This window comes from Pyrus communis, chromosome 1 (genome assembly GCF_041283825.1).
Source record: "Pyrus communis isolate YQ-2024b chromosome 1, ASM4128382v1, whole genome shotgun sequence".
Classification (NCBI taxonomy): Eukaryota; Viridiplantae; Streptophyta; class Magnoliopsida; order Rosales; family Rosaceae; genus Pyrus; species Pyrus communis.
In genome coordinates this window covers 11,684,812-11,703,214 of record NC_142565.1, presented here as the reverse complement: position 1 = coordinate 11,703,214, position 18,403 = coordinate 11,684,812, and the positions used below count along the sequence as shown (strand labels likewise).

Here is an 18,403-nt window from a genome sequence, read left to right as displayed (position 1 = left end):
ATACAAAACCTGGGAATAACTCCTTATAATTTGCTCAAAAGTAAGGTTTGAATATACAAATGTGATCTACTCGATGATACGAACCCACACAAATTTTTAGAAATTTTTTGGACACCGGACGTGCCCTCACGCGTCGGCCACGCGCAAACACGTGTATAATACACTGACGGAAACCCTAATAGCGTTAGGAATATTTCGTCAAAATAGGCGGAATATTCCGTTAAATGGTAACGGTGTTACTAACGTTGTTAGAATATTCCATTAAAGTTAACAGAATATACCTTTTTCTTCTCCGGTCACCCGCCGGTCTCCGCGCCGCCCCCCGTCGTCGTCTGCACTCGTTGGTTTCTGGAAAATTTTCAAAGCTTTATATTTACTTCATTTCTTAACCAAAATCCATGAAATTTATATGGATTTGAAGGTCTCGAAGAGTAAAACACGTTTGTACCTATTAGAAGTCCAAAATCAAATGAAAAACGAACGGAAAATTCCTTGGAAAATCCGGTCAACTCTGCAACTCTTTGAACTCACCTATTCCGACGTCCACTCCACTCCAAATCTACTCTAAAGTGCTAGGGAAGTTGCATAGAGACCATCCTGAGCTAAATCTACTCTTCAAACTCACCTATTCTCGTCGGAGCTTCTGGTTTCTGAGCTAAAACTCACCAAAACGGAAAATTAAAGGTATGGTGGTGATCGTGTGGTCAAGAGAAGGATGGTGGTAGTTTCCAAAAGTTTGATCCATGTGAGTTTGATGATGGTTGTGTATGTGGGGTATCACACGTGTACGGAGGGAGAAGAGTTGAGAATGAGAGAGAGAAGGAAGAGTGAGTGTATGTGTGTGCGTGTGCGCTCGCTGATTGGCTAAGAGAGAGAGAAAGAGCTAATTTTAATTGGCCTAAAAAGATGAAAAACAAATTATCTGATTCTGCTAAAAGAAATAGGTGCCCATATAATTGCTCCACAATTTACCCATTTACGCACCTAAATAATCGTAACTTTTTCGTTACGGCTCCAATTTGGTTCTAACCGGCCTCAACGCACTCGTGATGTCGAGTACAATTTAATTACGACAGCGAAAATAATGATTTAAAACTACATATACACATCCACGTCACTTAGCCAACGAGGGCATATTCGTCACTTTACACTCTGGGGGAGAAAATTATACAATAAATTGGAACGGGTAGTCACAAAAAAAAAAAAAAAAAAAAAAAAAAAAAAAAATATATATATATATATATATATATATATATAGAAAAGAATTATGATGATACTATTGTAGATTGATCTATATTAATCTATATTAAATTAACCCGCATTATAATACAAAAGGTGGCCTTCGAGGCAAGGCTTCAGCAGTTTCGTCTTTTTTTTTTTTGGGAGTAGGCAAAAACTCGCCTAGGCTCTTTTGAGGTGCAGGCCAAGGTGCACCTAAGTCCTTGACTGGGCATTCCCGTTATCCAAAATCTTGCTTGAAATCTAATATTTTATGGAAACTTCTGTGCTTTGTAACTGTGTTGCAATGGCATCTTCATGAAGAAGACGACTGCGCAAGGAAGAAGGGTTTTTTTATTTTTCATAAAGACTTGGCCTAAAACGACGTTTGTTTTGGCCAAGTCTAATTTTTTATTTTTATAATCACCGCACTCCATTCTTCTTCCCTACCAATATTCTCTGCTATATTCATCACCCAATACCCCATTTTCTCTATATACTTCACCACCCAATACCCGGTTCTCTTGAAAATTCTATGTGTTGCATCTGTGGGTTTCTTGAAATTGTGTTTTTGTTTCATGAATATCAAAAATACTCGATGCTCTGTTCAGGAAATAGTGATAGTAGCCATGTTTACTTCTAGAAATAGTTAGTGTTCCGTTTAAGAAATAGTTATAGTACCAATGTTTAGTTTAATAAATAGTGATCATACTTGTGTTGAGCTTAAGAAATAGTGATAGTACTCGTATTTAGTTTAGAAATAATTAGTGTTTGATTTAACAAATAGTTAAAGCAGTAGTGTTTATTTTAAGAAATAATAAAAGTACTAGTGTTCAGTTTAATATATATAAATATTTTTGAGTTTAACGGCTTAATTAATGTTATCCTATTTTATGTTCATATTTGTACTTGTTCTTACTTTGTATTATCTGAATTTTATTATAAAATTAATAAATATAAAAGAGAGATTTTCCTAGCTTATCAAGCTAAGATGGTCACCTCCTCCCTTACTTTTTTTTTTCTTTTAGGTTTGGTGGATAATATCGTTTGTTCAAATAAAAACCAAGATGGAAAACAGGAGGTGGCCATTTAGTGGCCGACTCTACCCCATTACATATGGCACTCTTCCCAAGTTATGAAAGGAAAAAAAAAAGGAAAGAGGGAGCGTGAAGCATGTAAGGATAGAGGGATGACAAAATTAATAAGAAGATAAAAAGAATAAAAATGAAGACAAGAACTCACGGGTATTTGAGAGAGATGGAAGCAAGTGCAGAAGGATAGGATTGACACACATGATACTTTGTTTCTGTCAACCAATAGTAGTGTTATAAAAGACGTGCTACTGGAAAAGAAGAAACAAGATCAGATATAATTTGATCATTATGAGCAGATCCAAAATCTTTATAGACAGAGCCAATTATTAATTTCCATCCGTGGGGCGAATGGAATCCTATACATAAATCAGTTAATAAAAGAATATAAAAAACTTTTATTGTGTCGCTTAAGTTGTATAGGAATTCTTGAAAGCAAGTGTTAAGAATAACAAGTTCCTTCAATCAATGACTTCTTCGATGGGTATAATAAAATAATTTTTTTTATTAACATTCCGAAGAAGAAGTCATTGATTCTTTTGATCGGGATTCTTTTGATCGGGATACATATTGAAAATAATAAGAAATCTAGGAATTCTAATCGTAAAAAACGCTTGCGATTATTTCAAATTAATTTAATTGAAATCAACACAAATTAAATAAAAATAGATAAAGCAAATAAATAAAATTAGGATACTATATAATATACATTATCTGTAAGATCCCACATCGCCCAGGGGAGTGATCCTTATATGTATATTCCCATCTCTACCTAGCACGAGGCCTTTTGGGAGCTCACTGGCTTTGGGTTTCATGGGAACTCCGAAGTTAAACGAGTAGAGCGCGAGAGCACTCCCATGATGGGTGACCCACTGAGAAGTTCTCGTATAAGTTCCCAGAAACAAAACCGTGAGGGTGTGGTCGAGACCCAAAGCAGACAATATCGTGCTACAGTGGTGAACCTCGGGCCGGGATGTGACATTATCACTATATATATTATATATACATAATTAAATCTATTTATATATATATATATATATATATATAAAAGAAATACGATGATACTATTGTAGATTGATCTATATTAATCTATATTAAATTAACCCGCATTACAATACAAAAGGCGGCCTTCGAGGCAAGGCTTCAGCAGTTTTGTCTTTTGGGAGTAGGCAGATGCTCGCCTATCTTTCGGGTTGCAGGCAAGGTGCATCTAAGGCATTGACTGGGAGTTCCCGTGATAAAAAATCTTTGCTTGAAATCTAATATTTTATGGAAACCTTTGCGCTCTGTAACTGTGTTGCAACGGCGTCTTGAAGAAGACGACCGTGCAAGGAAGAAGGGTTTTTTTTTTATTTTTCATAAAGACTTGGCCTAAAACGACGTCCGTTTTGGCCAAGTCTAATTTTTTATTTTTATAATCACCACACTTCATTCTTCTTCCCTACCGATATTCTCTGCTATATTCACCACCCAATACCCCATTTTCTCTATATTCTTCACCACCCAATACCCGGTTCTCTTTGGTATATTTCATCACCCAATACCCGATTCTCTCTGCTATATTCCACCCCATCTCCAGTTCCACAATTCTCCAGTTCCTTAAACCCTAAATTCTCAATCCCAATCCTATATTTCAATTTTCCTCCAATCGCATACCTCAATTTGTGTCAAAATTCTCTAGACCACCACAATTTGTTTCAAAATTCAAGTTTTTTAGTATTTTAGTCTCAATTTGATCTTAATTGCTTGTTTGATTGTTGATTAATTGTTTTACAAAGTATTATACTATATATAATTATATATACAATATATATTAAATTATTTAGGTTCCATGAGGTGAAGGTGGGATTATCCATGGAACACCTCGCCTATACCTCCGCCTTTAATACATTGACCAATACGCAAAACCTAGGTAAAGATTTTGATATATTGTATAGCTTTATATTCTATATTTAACTTTCAAAATACTTTTATAGGCAAACTAATAAAAATGGTTTCAAATCTTGCATTTTAATAAATAAAAAAAAACCATCTACTAACTTTTATTTAATGATAAAGACAAAATAATTATTGAAAAAACATAAAAAACTACATGAGCTGGCGCGCACCCCACCCCACCCCACCCCACACCCCTTTAAGTTTCGTAAACAGTGTAATAAGTTTTATATACAGTGTTGTACGTTTTCATAAATAGTGTAGTAAGTTTCATAAACAATGTAATAAAGTTTCATAACAGTATTGTAAGTTTCATAAATAGTGTAGTACCGTTAAATTTTATAAACAGTGTAAAAAGTTTCATAAACAGTTTGTGTTGGACATGAGGGTCCGCGCATTAGATTTTTTTTTTAATTTTTTTAATATTAAAATTATGTCTTTTTTTCATTAAAATTTAAGTTCTTTCGTCATTTTTATTAAAATTTAAGAATTTTTCATTAAAATTTAAGTTTGTTTTCATTAAATAAAGTTATACCATGATCTTTTATTAAAATAAAATTAGCCGGAACTCTTTTCGCGAATTAGCGCTGCAGTTGCTGATATGCAAATTAGTTGGTTGTGCAAAAATTTTATATGTATGTGGATACAAAAGTGTATCCATGTACTAAGACCTAAATCAAACTAGCTAGCTTCTTTACGTTAATTACCAAACTATTTGTTATACATCAATTCGATAAATCCCTTAAATGCATATCCAGCGGAAAGGATTTTTGGGGTGCGGGGTGTGGAAGGCCGAGGGGGCGCAGGCCGATTTCGATGCCTACGAGGGGGATTTCAGGGATTTGCAGAGAGATGAGAGATGAGACAACGGGTGTCCGTTGCAGAGAGAGATGGGTAGCTTTACGTGCCTTTCTGAGTGGGTTCGAGTATCTGTATGTTTCCTGCCACAGAGCTACAACAATTAAAACTGCACTCTTGTACTGGCTTTCTGAGTTATATCTTCTTGACGACTTTTCTTTCCATTTTGTAGAATGTCTTTTGGGATTATACTGCCATGAAGGTGTTGACATTGGAGTGTATCAGGTTTCACTCTATACCAGTGTGGGCTGCTTTTTTTTATGTGTCAGTTAAAGAAAGCTTTTATTTTTTATTTGTTTGAAATTACATGTTTCGTTAGTGGCTGGTTTGCAAACCATTTATATTCAAAATTTGCAAAGCAGTATTTGCTTGCAATTTGATGTTTCATGGATATCTTCATAGCTATCATAATATATGATGTTGATACGTTGTTAAGTTGCTAATTTTTTTTCTCATACTTTAGACTATTGATTAATTGATACAGAGTGAAGTTTTGATGTTTTAAACACAAGGTTGGTCTCCCTCTTGGTTCTTTTAGTTTCTTTGATTTGGGTTTTAATTGTTATATGCTCTGTTTTTTTGCTGACAAGGGGTAGGAAAAAGAGTACAAAGACCGTGGATTTAGTGTGAATTTATCTAGCTTTGTAGCTAATTTTATATCATTATTGATTCACACGTTTAATTTCCTATGAACTTGTATGAATTTCCTTTTTTGATTATTAATTTGCTGATCCTGTGAATAATTTTGGCTTTTAGATTTGTTTGAACATTTTTCTGATTCAACATGCAGGTCTAGTATCATTTTACAGCCTTCTACAACTCTTTGTTCTGTCTTTCTCTCTTCCTCTATGTAGTTTTAGTCAAATTAAACTGCTCTTTTTAATTTAACTAAAGTGTTTAGAACTCAATTAAGTGGAAATTTACTATCGTTTAATGACATTTAGGTGTTCGGTGTTTAGCGCTTGACTATTAGGTGTACAATCATTGTGCACATGATCTTTTATATGTTTTATGTTGGGTTTTTTCAGCCCATGATTAGTTGTCCCAAGTCTATTAGGAATTATAGACTTGGAAGATTTAGTAGTTTTCCCAATTGGAGTGGTTTTCCCAGTTGGAGTTGTTTCTTAACTGGAGAATGATTCATAACTAGATCTCAATTAGGATTAGTAATCCTTATTGAAGAAGACCTTTATTATGTCTACATAAGGGGGCTATTGTACTAGTTTTGAATTGGAGCAAAACAATAAATTGTATACCACTCAAGGAGTCAAAGTGAGAGAATATCGTAAGGGCAAAGTGCGCGCGAGAGAAAAGAAAAGAGATAAAAAGTGTATTTCTAATATAGTTTGAACATTGACATTTTTACATGTTATATTGCTAACTTCCAGTTTAGTTCTAGGGTTTCTTATAATCAGTTTTGTTGACTATTCAATAAAAAAATTAAACTGGGGTGAATGTAATATGCATTTTCTGTTCGGTGGGTATCTCTCTCAGGTTGCTAATTTTCTTGTTGCCCGTGGACTATAGAAGTTGAGTTCTCCTGATGTTGTTTCATTTTTTGTTTCTTAATTCGGTGCAGAAACATGAGAGAGCTGGATTTTGTTTCTCCCTGGTTATTTTTGTTTGAAAATTCTCATTCTGTACCCAAAAAAAAAGGACTGACTCATTGCTAACTTTTATTCATTTGTGTTTGGGATTCTTACAGCTAACGTTTTGTCGCTGAAGGGCAAGTTGGTCCATCTTTCAGAACCAAGAGTCATGAACAATCTTCTGTCCCTAGTTGCTGCGCAATTGAGGATGGTATGCTTAATCATTTGCTTTGTTGGCCACTTTTGGTTTTCATTTTTTTAGTAAGGTTGTGCTGAAAAGAATAATATATATATGTATATGTTTCACAATAGAATTCTGCTGAGCCGCATCAAGGGCAGAGAATTGATGATGCTATAAAGATACTCCCGCAACTTGCAGCACAGATTGATGCCAAACTAAACTACAGAAGGTTGTATTTGTCCTCTAACTTCAGTCTTGACCAACTGTACTCTTTGATTTTCAATTGTCATAATAAAAATATGGCTGCAGAATACGAGACTTGGGAGATTTCAAGGGACAAGATGTATTCAAGCTCTTAGGGGTCCCTCTATACCATACAGATGGGTCAAATTCAAGCTTCTCTAAGACAGGAAAGGAAAAAAAAGGGGACCTTGAGGAACTTTCTTAGTTAGAGAAGGCTATACGACTGTCTTTGGCAGAGGTCACTAGTGTTTCTGCAGAAAAAGGTGAGTATTAATACCATATGATAGTGGGTGAATGATAACTTATGGTTTCTTTGTCTTGTAAACTGGTTATGTTCTAATTTGCTAACTGGTTATCTTCTAATTTGCTAACTGGTTATGTTCTTGAAGCTCTTTCTAAAGAGGAGAATGGGTTGTGCGTCTTTTATTGGAACGGTTCTTTTGACACCATTTACAAGGTTAGTAAAGAAAATTTTCAGTTTTGACTACCGTTAAGCGGTGTCACTAATTTATGTGCTAGTTGCTGGCATAGTTGATATGCTAAGAATACAAATATATGATACACCGCTAATAAATGGATTCCAGAAAATTTTAGGCAACACTTGCATATCTCATTATATTCGTCCCATTGCAGATAAAAAATGAGCTGTTTTTTCTGGCAGCAAGTGAGGATGTCGTTGAGTGGAGACATTTGGATCAGGTAGTCTTTGTTGATTTGTCAAGAATACATCAATAATTGTTTGAGGGATGCTAGAACACCCACTGATACATTTGCTCCTTGAGTATTTAATGAGTGGCTGTCCCTTTGCCATCCACTAATTTCTGAGCCTAAACTTTTTTGTGCCTTCATCTTTTCATTTTACTTTCAGAGACGGGAATCAAAGTTTAACCCTATTATTGGAGAGTTTAGTGTTAAAATTCCAGAGGTTAGTGTCAAAATTGCAGTTGTTGCTATGGAAGCGGAGTCAGAGGTTTGCTTTTGTGAAGCTATGAACTGCTACAAGGGGATATGGGAGAAGGTGGTTGAAGCGAATCTAAGTAATGTCATTGACTCACTCAGGAAGGGGTTACGTTATGATCTATTGGTCATGAATTATAGCTTCATCAAGGACGAAATGGCTAGAGACAAGGTAAGGAAATGATGAAAGGATTTGGTGAAAGTTTAATTGTCATACGAATTCGTTGCATAATTGTATCTATTATGGTATATGACAGGCATGCATAGAGAAGTTGAGGAAAGAAGGATTCACTGGAGAGATTGCAGCATTGGGCTATGGGCACGATCTGCCGGAAGATGACTTACAGTTCTTGATTGACATGGAAATATATGTTGCAGTTGAAGAAGATCTTGAAGGAGTGACATTGATCAGAGAGTGTTTGAATGGCCCACACATGTTTCAAGTCGTGCTTGATGATTTGATCGAAAAAGCAATGCAGAATCAGGAATTTATGTGAGCAGACAACATTAGATGAAGTCATTAAGTCATATGTTGCAGTCCTTTTGTGCTTATCTGAGATTGAAATGTTAAACCAATATGCTTAGTTCTCATACAATAGAAATCTGAGTTGGGTTTTAATCCTAGTGTGCTTTATTTGAATTGTTTCCCATTGTTCTCATCCCATTGCCGCTTCGTTAACAAGATCTCTCTCTCAATGTTGTAGCGTTTTTCAAGTGCTTTAATCTCAAGTTTTTACCTAAATTATATAGGATTGGTGCTTTTGTCTGTTATATAATGTTTATTAGGCCTGAATGCTTAAGCTAGTATTAGGGCTAGTGTCATGAGTTTTTCTAAACAATAATTGTTGTTGAGCGGCATTTTCATGAGTATGCCATTGTGATTGCTTGCACATTTCATGTTCCCCCTTACCACAAGGGAGAAGGCTCTTTAACTAGTTGGTGAATCCATACATAGTCTAATATAATATAAGATGATTAGATCACCATCAAGTTAATCTAATAGAGGTTCTAGAAGAAAAAGAGCCTTTCAAAAATTGCAAGATTTCAAAAAATAAATAAGTCACGAACAAGAAGCGAAAACTGGTCGAGTGAAATGACGTGTTTACTCGTCCTTGGGCCCTTCTGCCTATAGAGGTTCTATTGTTCTAGTCATCCGTCTTTGCCGGGCATGGGGTTGCTTAGGCAACAAAGTAAGAATCCATTGTAAAAAATGTAGCAGAAGCACATATATATCCAATAGATGGTCCTGAACCAGGTGAAAGGCCCAAGCATACATCCACAGCATGTCTATAAGAAAACTCGCGCTCGACATTACATTTAAACACGTGATGCCGAGCGGTGTCAAACCCAGATACTCTCAGCTAAAGTTGTCGTCCGAAGCAGCAGGCTTCGCAGGCACTTGCTCAGCAGCCTCCTTCTTCCCCTTGGGAGAGGACAAAAATGATTGTTTAAGGGATGCTACAACACCCACTGATACGGTTTTCGTGGAACATCATGATCAGGTACAGTTTTTGTTGATTTGTCATATATCCATGATTGTTTAGGGGATGCTACAACACCCACTGATACAGTTGCTCGTTGAGTAATTAACGCGTGACTGTCCCTTTGCCATCCACTAATTTCTGATCCTAAACTCTTTTGTCCCTTCATCTTCTCATTCTATTTTCAGAGATGGAAATCAAAGTTTAAACCGATTATTGGAGACCCACCTCAAGTATCATTTGGGTCCTCTTGAGGTTCCGAGGTCCCCCCTCTCACTCTTGAGGGGTTAATGTAAAGAAATGGGTTAGCAGTCTTCAACATGTGCAAATGTGGATATTTTTTCCAATTCACGGTTTAATACCCAAGTATTTCTCACAATAAAATAGTTACCAAATTTGACATTTTCGTGATGTACGTATGAGTGGGTTACTAGTCTTCAACATGTGCAAATGTGTGTTAATTTTTTTTTTTTTTCAAAATTTTCAAATTCACGGTTTAATAAGGTAAGTATTTGTCTCACAATAAAATATTTATCAAATTTGATAGTTTCGTTCTGTATATGTGAGATTTTCATTTCGTTTGGCCATCGAATATTTTCATTACAACCTTTGTATGGAATCATAGATTCAGAAGCAAGGGAGACATCGTCAAGGTCCATTTCATAGTACATTTCCCACTCCTTTGTATCCTAAGAAAATTTTCAATTGTTTTTTTGGATAATATTTCTCTTAATTCATTGGCGCACGGCAAACAATTTGGTACAATAAATTCTTAGTTGGGGCTCGTTCAAAGTTTCTGTCGGTGCCTTGCTGTCTAATTAAATATAGTTTAATTAATTGATCAATTGAATTAAACCTTAAAACGACATAGTTTGGACATAAACAATATTGTATCATGATTATCATCTTCACATCTTAGAATTTCATCGTTTCATAAAGCACGGCTTGTTTATGTTTAATTTATCTTTGATCAATTATTATTTTTTGAACAAAATATATTATCTATTCTAAGAGTGTTGGGAGCGGGCTAAGCCTCATAATGAGCTAACAATAATGTGATTCAAATTCGCCTTTGATGAAAATCGAATCTAAAACCTCTTACTTATAAGTTATAAGAGAATATAAATAATACTAGACGGTAGTACTAATTGACAATATATATTACCCCTGATCAATTCTTTGATCAACCATTTCTCCAAGCTTAATGATAATGACAAATTAAGGTCATTAATTAAGTTGAATTGGCCCCCAAATGGAAATGCTTAACGTCCCTTTCTATCCCTATTCATCTCTTGCTTAAATTCCGTCCTTTTACCTTGTCTCTCCTTTTCTCTTTACTTTTGCTTGCATGAGTCCGTTTATCACCAATTAGTCAACTTGTACAGGAATCCATACCATTATTGGAAGATAATTTAGTCGCTTAATTAGGATTAAAGAGTAATTATACGTCTAAGATTCTTCTTAACAGAGAATTAAGTATTATCAGGTTTGCAAGTGGTGGATTACGTTGGTGAATGAGGTATTACTCTTCAACCCACTACATTACATTGTTTATAATAAAAATAATTATGTTACATTTTAATCATGTAATAGGGTTAATGACTTTAGAAATATCATACGATTTTTTTTTATTTACAAGCGATATTCTACATTAATTTATATTACCGAGAGATGGTTTGAACCTGTTCATAATAGATTAAAAAGGAATACCCTAACTACGAGAAACATTCGCCACTTAAATATACGACTTAATTGGATTAATAGTCCGCGTGGTGATAGGTTAGTTGGAAGATAGCCCATGTGGTAAAAAAAAACTAGGATTTAAGCCCCTGTGGTGAAGTCTGTTAGGATTTATGATCAAAATTAAAAATTTTGTCCACTTTCTATTAATAATTAGCACGTGAAGCAGCCCCACGTGCTAGCAATTAACGGAGAGTTCCATTTTAGCCTAATATGTGGGGCTGACGTGCTAATAATTAACAAAAAGTTTACGAAAATTTCAACTTTAGACATAAATCCTAACAAATTTCACCACAGAGGTTTAAATTATAATTTGTTTACTATAGAAGCTATCTTCCAACTGCTCTATTATCACATGGACTAATAATCCAATTAGGCCTAAATATACCAATGAAATTTAAGTGGTCTACTTTTCCTAGCATCCTATGCAATTGAAGCGGTCTATTTTATATTGAAGTGTTTTTTTTTTTTCCATGCACAGTAAATCCACGATAAATGGCAAGATATAAAGGAAAACGGGATTTTATTTTGTTTTCTTTCGTATGAAGGTGGGTGTGGGTTGTGATTTGTATTAGAAAAAAATGTAAATTTCTTTTTGACCTAATATTCTAGCTTCATGGACCATGTAAAAAAAAAAAAAAAAAAAATAGTCTACGTTGGAATGGTACACGTTAAGGAGGGAATACAAACATGTAGACTATTCTAGGACAAGAAAAAATAATCTACGTTGGAATGGTACACGTTAAGGAGGGAATACAAACACGCTAATGTGACAGCCCGTTCTGAAAACTTTAAAACGTACGCGTGAAAAGACGATTTTGCCCCTAGTGCGATTTCTTTACGTTTTGTGGTTGTTTTTGGATTTTTGTTGGCATGTTTTGGGCCACACACACTCTCCCACACCCCACACCCTTTTCCCCTGCCCTGCACCCTGTCCCGAGTTCCCTTTCCCTCTCATTTCCATCCAAACGTACGGACACACACCCAAAACCATTCAAATCTTCACAGATCGAAGAAAGAAAGTACATATCCATGCTCGTGAGGTTCATTGGAGTCCAACCATACCCATTTCAGGTAAGAATACCTTCGTTTTCACGTCGAACTCGGGATACCCGATTTTGGGTACTGTTCATGCACAAGTAATTTCTTATGTTTTTGGGAATTTCAAGCTTGTAGGAAGCTTGGTGAGGTCCTTAGGAGGCTCGGGGTGGTTCGTTTGAAGGTTTTGGACGTCGGGATCACGAGTTTCGAGGTTGGCTGGAGTTGGGGGTATTTTCCAGGCGAGATTTCGTGGATTTTAGCACTTGAAAGTGGTATAATCTTGTTCCTCTCGTTGTAAGCTTCATTTTGGTACCAATTTTGTGAAATTTGGTTGAAAAACGAAGAAGATAGGACGATTTAAAGTTTTCCCGATTTTCCAGCGCCGGCGACGGCGCCGGAGTCTCGCTGGAGAAGACGACGGAATATTCCGTCAGTTTGGACGGAATATTCCTAACGCCGTTGACGGAATCCGTTAAAGATAACGGAATATTCCTGACGGCGTTAACTGACGTCGTCAGCGTGTCAGGCACGTACCTGCGCGTGGGGGCGCGTGCGACGGTGAAAAATTATTTTAAAAATATGGGGATGATCCTGAGGTTGAGTAGATCACGTTGGTGTATTCATACACCCCATTTAAGCATTATATGAGAAGTTATTTCTTAAGTTTGGTTATGTGCTTTAAAATTAACGTTTTTATAGTTGTTTCGCATATAGGTGAATCCTATCCCGAGGACGAGCGTGATCACTCGAGGCAGGGGGGTTACGACCCTTCCACTTACCAGTGAGTGGGCTTTTGGTTTTCCGTATATACCTATATACTTATATTTTCCCAGAAATTGATTTAAACGTTTATTAGTTATATGCCATATATTATATTGCCGTTTGTTATGCATGGTTAGTTGCATTTATATATGTGTATGTATTCATGCTGCGGACGCACAGGTAAGTGCCAGGTAAGTGTAATTCATGTTTACATTCAGTAATGATTTGAGATGCATAGAGAGCTCATAACCTGCACCCCCGGTGTTAGTGCTCCCGCCCAGAGTTGGGCACAGTCCTTCACGTGATGTTCACCTCGCGCACCACACGCTCAGCTTGGATCCAGGTTAGGTGCACAGTCCTGTCGTACAGACCACTTTAGGTGGTTCCGACTCGTAGTTGACCCGCGACTATTCGCCCAGCCTTCACGTGATCGTAGCACTTGAGCGTATATATATATTACACCCAGGCCTGTCGTACAGACCACTTTAGGTGGTTCCGACTGATGCGAGATTTATACGCACACAAATTAAACCCTATTTGTGACAATTGTAGTAATGATGTAAGTAGGGATCGTTCTAACCGGGGATTAACTAGGGGTGCTAAACACTTGACTTAAATAAATAAAACTAGCTTTTAAAACACTTAACTTCTTAACAAAAACGCAAAGCAAGTACACACGACTTCAAATACTTAAAAACACAAAAATAAAACAAATATGAATGATTAAGACTCAACGAAATATGGGGGAAATGTGTTTGGGCAAGATTAAATTAAATGAAAAGATTATAATTAAGGACAAAACGTAAATATGAATGTGATAAAAATATGGATGATGGAATAGCCAAGGGGTTCTTCTCCACACATGTTACACTTGCATACAAAATGATTTTCAGTTGGTCTTTCGATAAATTATGAAACTCAACACCCTAGGTTAATTAGGTCCGCTTAAATTAACCGTCAAGTTTTCCTTAAGTTAATGAATTGGATGGGTTTGCGCAACGCAATTCACAACATTCTTCAAAAGTCCTTTACGTGAAAAACACAATAAAGATACAATCAAAGATCATTAAGCAACGTGAAAACTATAAGTGTTGACGAGGCATTCGTTACTATGATGAGCATGAAACTCGTGCCAAGAATTCATTTAACGCAATTGTTTATAAGCAACCTTCACTACTTGTGAATATAAGTTCGTAACGATTAGGTGAAACTCACTTATATTCTAGCGTCATATTCATGCATGAAGATTAAGCGTGCACTCTCAATAAACATACATAAATAAGTTATCAATCAAACGGTTAAACAAATTGAATTCACAACTTATGAAATTCCAACCAAAGGTAATCAATTCATATTGAAAGCATAAACATAGTTTCGAATCACCCCCTAGCTAAAGGGGGTTTAGTTCCTCATACGTACAAGACAAAGAGAATTGAATTTAAACATTGAAATCAAAGAAACACCTAAACATTCCAACAACTCAAACTTGAATTGTATGAACGTTTAGGCACTCTTCTCTTCCTCTTCGTTGTGGCACAAGGTCTAAGGAGATGTTTAGGGCTTTAGGTGTATGTGGAATGGAGTGGGGAATGGTTGGATAGTGGCTGCAATGGAGGAGAAAAACTGCACAAAATGGAAGGTGATGCACGGCAAAGGATGTGTGTTTGTGTTGTGTGTTGTGTTGTGAATGGAATGAATGAATTGTGGCTGCAATGCATGCTTATTTATAGGTAAATGAGAGGGAACATGACAGCTAGGAATAGGTGGAAATGTGGCTGCAAGTTTGGTGAATGATTATGAGTGAATGCATGTGAATGTGGCTAGGTTGGAAAGCTGGAATTGCTGGAATTGCATGGTACCCCACGGCATTGAGTGTGTTTGAGTGTTGTGGCTGATTTGTTTGTTGGTTAAAGATGCATGTGGATGTATTATACAATGGGAAAGTATGTGATTGACAACTAGGGTGAATGGTGGCTGCAATGATGAAGTGTGATGGCTGAAAATGGCAAGGGAAGTGCACGGCATTGGGTGTTTTTGGTGCATGTGGCTGCAATGTTGTGCAATGATGGAGGAATAAGTGCATGTGGTTGAATTGGTGGTGAATGTGCATGGCAAAGAATGGATTTGGCTGCAATGGTGTGGAATTGGGCTAAGGTTTAAGTGCATAAAATGGACCCAAATTGCTCCCCCTTGCATGGCAAGGAATGGTGTTTGTGTTAAGCCCATGGCAAGGTGTTATGTAATTGGGTTAGGGCCATTGTTTTGTGTCCTCAAGTGCATACAAGACCTTCAATTTCATCCAACACTTGGGCTCCAAGCATAAGCTATCCATCCTTAGCCCAATAGTGATCCAAAAGGCCCCAAAACACTCCACAATGCATCCTTTCGTCAATACACGTCTTATGATCCTGAAAACACACAAAAGAAGCATAAAGGACTAAAATAACTAAAGAAACATAACGTAAATGTACGAGAACAAGCCATTTAAGTCGCATGAATATGCTCCTATCACCGACTCGTGTGCAGGTCTAGTTAGTGAGATTGAGATTTGAGCTCTAGATTCAGCTGTACAGGTCACATTAGGTGACTCCGGTTGACAGTTATATGATATTGATGTGATATTACCTGAGCACTTGCATTTCATTTTGAGGTTTTGGCATAGCATATTCTCGAGCATTGGTATATATATCTATATATCTATTTTTCTGGGAAGTATACAGGTTTTACGGCGAAGGGTTAGAACTTATTTATTAAATGGTTTTCGAAAAGCTTTGTTTTTGCCCACTCACGCCTTTGTTTTGCGCCGCTCCAGGTTCTAGTTGGCTAGCACGTTTGGTGGTTTCCCTGAGGATTTTCCCGGCATATCTGACAGACGATCACCAGCGTAGGATCACCTTCGGGTGTACTTTTGTTGCGTCGTTTTCTCCTGGACTGCATTAGGCTTATATGCTCTGAACTTAGCGTCACACTTACGCTTGCACTTGTTATTACTTTATGTAAAACTAGTTTTTATTTATTCGTATTACTATTTCCATTATTATTTTATTAACTTCCGCACTGTGCACATGGTTACGTCACTTCCACGTGACGGCCAGCATGCCCTGATTTCGATTGGGGTGTGTCACTAAGGAGTGAATTTTTTGGACATTCTAGTCTACATGTTTGTATTCCCTCCTTAGCTCCATGGACCATGTAGAAAAAGAAAAAATAGTATACGCTGGAATACAAACATGTAAACTACAATGTCCAAAAAATTTGAAAGTAGAAAAGGAAGAGCCGTATACCAAACACGTGAAGGCGAAATTGATTAGCAACGATTAGTAATAAGAAGATGAATCAAAATTAAAACTTTAGGTGTGAAAGTAAATGACTAGAATTACGTATAAGTTCATTGCATTTGGTCTTTTAACACTGCAGATAGGGTGATTGGTACATAATAATATCCACACACCAATTAGGCCCGGCCCTGGTCCAGTGCTATCAAGGCGACCGCTCAGGACCCAAAAAAACAAGGGGCACAAAAAAAAATTATATTCATTCATATATGTATAAGATTTTGTTATTCTTGATATATAATAAACGTTCATAATAGATAAAAATATATTTTAGATGATAAAGTGGTTTTGTATAGTTTTTCTTTCCGTGCTCACCCAAGTTCAATTCCCTCTCTCAACATAAAGGGGTAGTTTCGTTTTTTCTTTTTTTTTTTTTTTTTTTTTTTTTTTTTTTTTTCATGTCTACTTTAAATAACAAAAAAAAACATTAATTAGATTATTATGCAAAGTGATTCTCTATTGCAATTGTGGAAATGAGTGTTGTCCTTGCACCACGGTGTAGATTCGAATCCCATCGGCTCCTTAATTTAACATCTAATCTAAAAAATCTATTGTTTGACCAAATTTTTTTTTTTATTAGGTAATTAAATGTGGCATTTCCAGTGGTGATTTTTGGTTTTCAGTTTGAATTGGCTTGCAAAATCAGGTTCAAGTTTGTCTAAATATAAATTAGGGTTTTTTTTTTTATATTTTATTTTATAACTTTGTTTTTATTTTTATTTTTATCTATTGATAATCTTTTCATGTTTAAGTAATATTTTTATCGTTAATCTTTTCATGCTTAGGAATCAAACTTCTAAAAACTTTATTATTTCTACCACATTTGCCAACAATTCAGTAGGGCTTTACTACGATCACTCAAGTCATGGCACTCAACAGTGTCAATTAAATCCATTCAATCTAACACATTATTAACTGAGTCAAATTATTCTTTCGAGGAGTTACTGGAGAAATGTTCCACATTTCTTTAGCATGCACACAATTAATTTGTCAATATTCTGAATGAATTTACTCAATCTCATTCTAGTATGAAGTTTTTCATGAGTAAGAAGCTAAGCGAAATTTTTTACCTTGGGAGGTATCGTTAACTTCCATATCTTCTTAAGGAGCTTCTGCCTTTTAACTTCATGGTTATTATCACTCTAAATCCAAGCTGCCAATTTAATTGAGAATTCACTGGTAGAGGAATGTTCTTGCACAAAGTTATCACTTTTATTTGAAGAGAAATAGGCACAATACAAATTTTTCTCACAACATCCAAGTCTAACACTTGGGAGAGACGAACTCTATCCCACCTCTTATTCTCAATAAATTCACTCATTTTAGTATCCTAATTTATGTTCAATTGTTGATTTTCAGAAATTCGTTGGAGCAGTGGATAAGGAAAAACTCAACGATGAGTCCATAAAAAGATATCCTCTCCATTAACCACAACCCATCTAATTCCCCTATGAATAACATGTCTACTATTCAAAATCATTTTCCAAGCCAAAGAGTAATTTTACTTGACTTTGCAACTCAAAAAATCATCCTTCTTTATATACCTTCTTTTTAACAATTTGCACCCACCAGTAGTTTTCATCCTTTAAAACTTTTCATCCTAACGTAGCCATATATGCATTATTGAAATGATCAACTCTTCTGATGCCAGCCCCTTGAAACCTTAGAAGTACACATTTTTTTTTTCCCAAGTCACAATTTTTACTTCCCATCTCTACCCCAGAAAAAGTCTCTACACTCATTGTTTAAATTCTTAGTTACTTAAGCATGATATTTAAAGTAAGACATGATATGATTCGGTATACCAGTTAAGTTTAATATTTGATGTACAATGTATGTGTCACATCCCGGCCCGGGACGGACCACTTCCGGACCCGCTCCACCACCGTAGCACGATATTGTTCGCTTTGGGCTTACCATTCCCTCACGGTTTTGTTTTTGGGAACTCACGAGCAACTTCCTAGTGGGTTAC

General features: G+C 36.1%; 1 protein-coding gene and 1 long non-coding RNA gene across 2 annotated transcripts; both read left to right on the top strand.

The window, feature by feature from the left end:
* Nucleotides 1-5,016: 5,016 nt before the first annotated feature.
* On the top strand, nt 5,017-7,143 carry LOC148699164 (uncharacterized). The gene is made up of 4 exons (XR_015964534.1): nt 5,017-5,176; nt 5,275-5,327; nt 6,808-6,902; nt 7,004-7,143. It is a non-coding gene; the product is annotated as an uncharacterized LOC148699164 (long non-coding RNA).
* A 185-nt stretch (nt 7,144-7,328) lies between these two features.
* Nucleotides 7,329-8,691, top strand: LOC137719808 (uncharacterized). Its single transcript, XM_088697609.1, has 5 exons — nt 7,329-7,378; nt 7,487-7,572; nt 7,749-7,814; nt 7,984-8,244; nt 8,330-8,691. Exons 4-5 carry the CDS (start codon nt 8,068-8,070, stop codon nt 8,567-8,569), a joined length of 417 nt encoding a protein of 138 aa, XP_088553735.1. The 5' UTR covers nt 7,329-7,378; nt 7,487-7,572; nt 7,749-7,814; nt 7,984-8,067; the 3' UTR covers nt 8,570-8,691.
* The last annotated feature ends 9,712 nt before the right edge of the window (nt 8,692-18,403 follow it).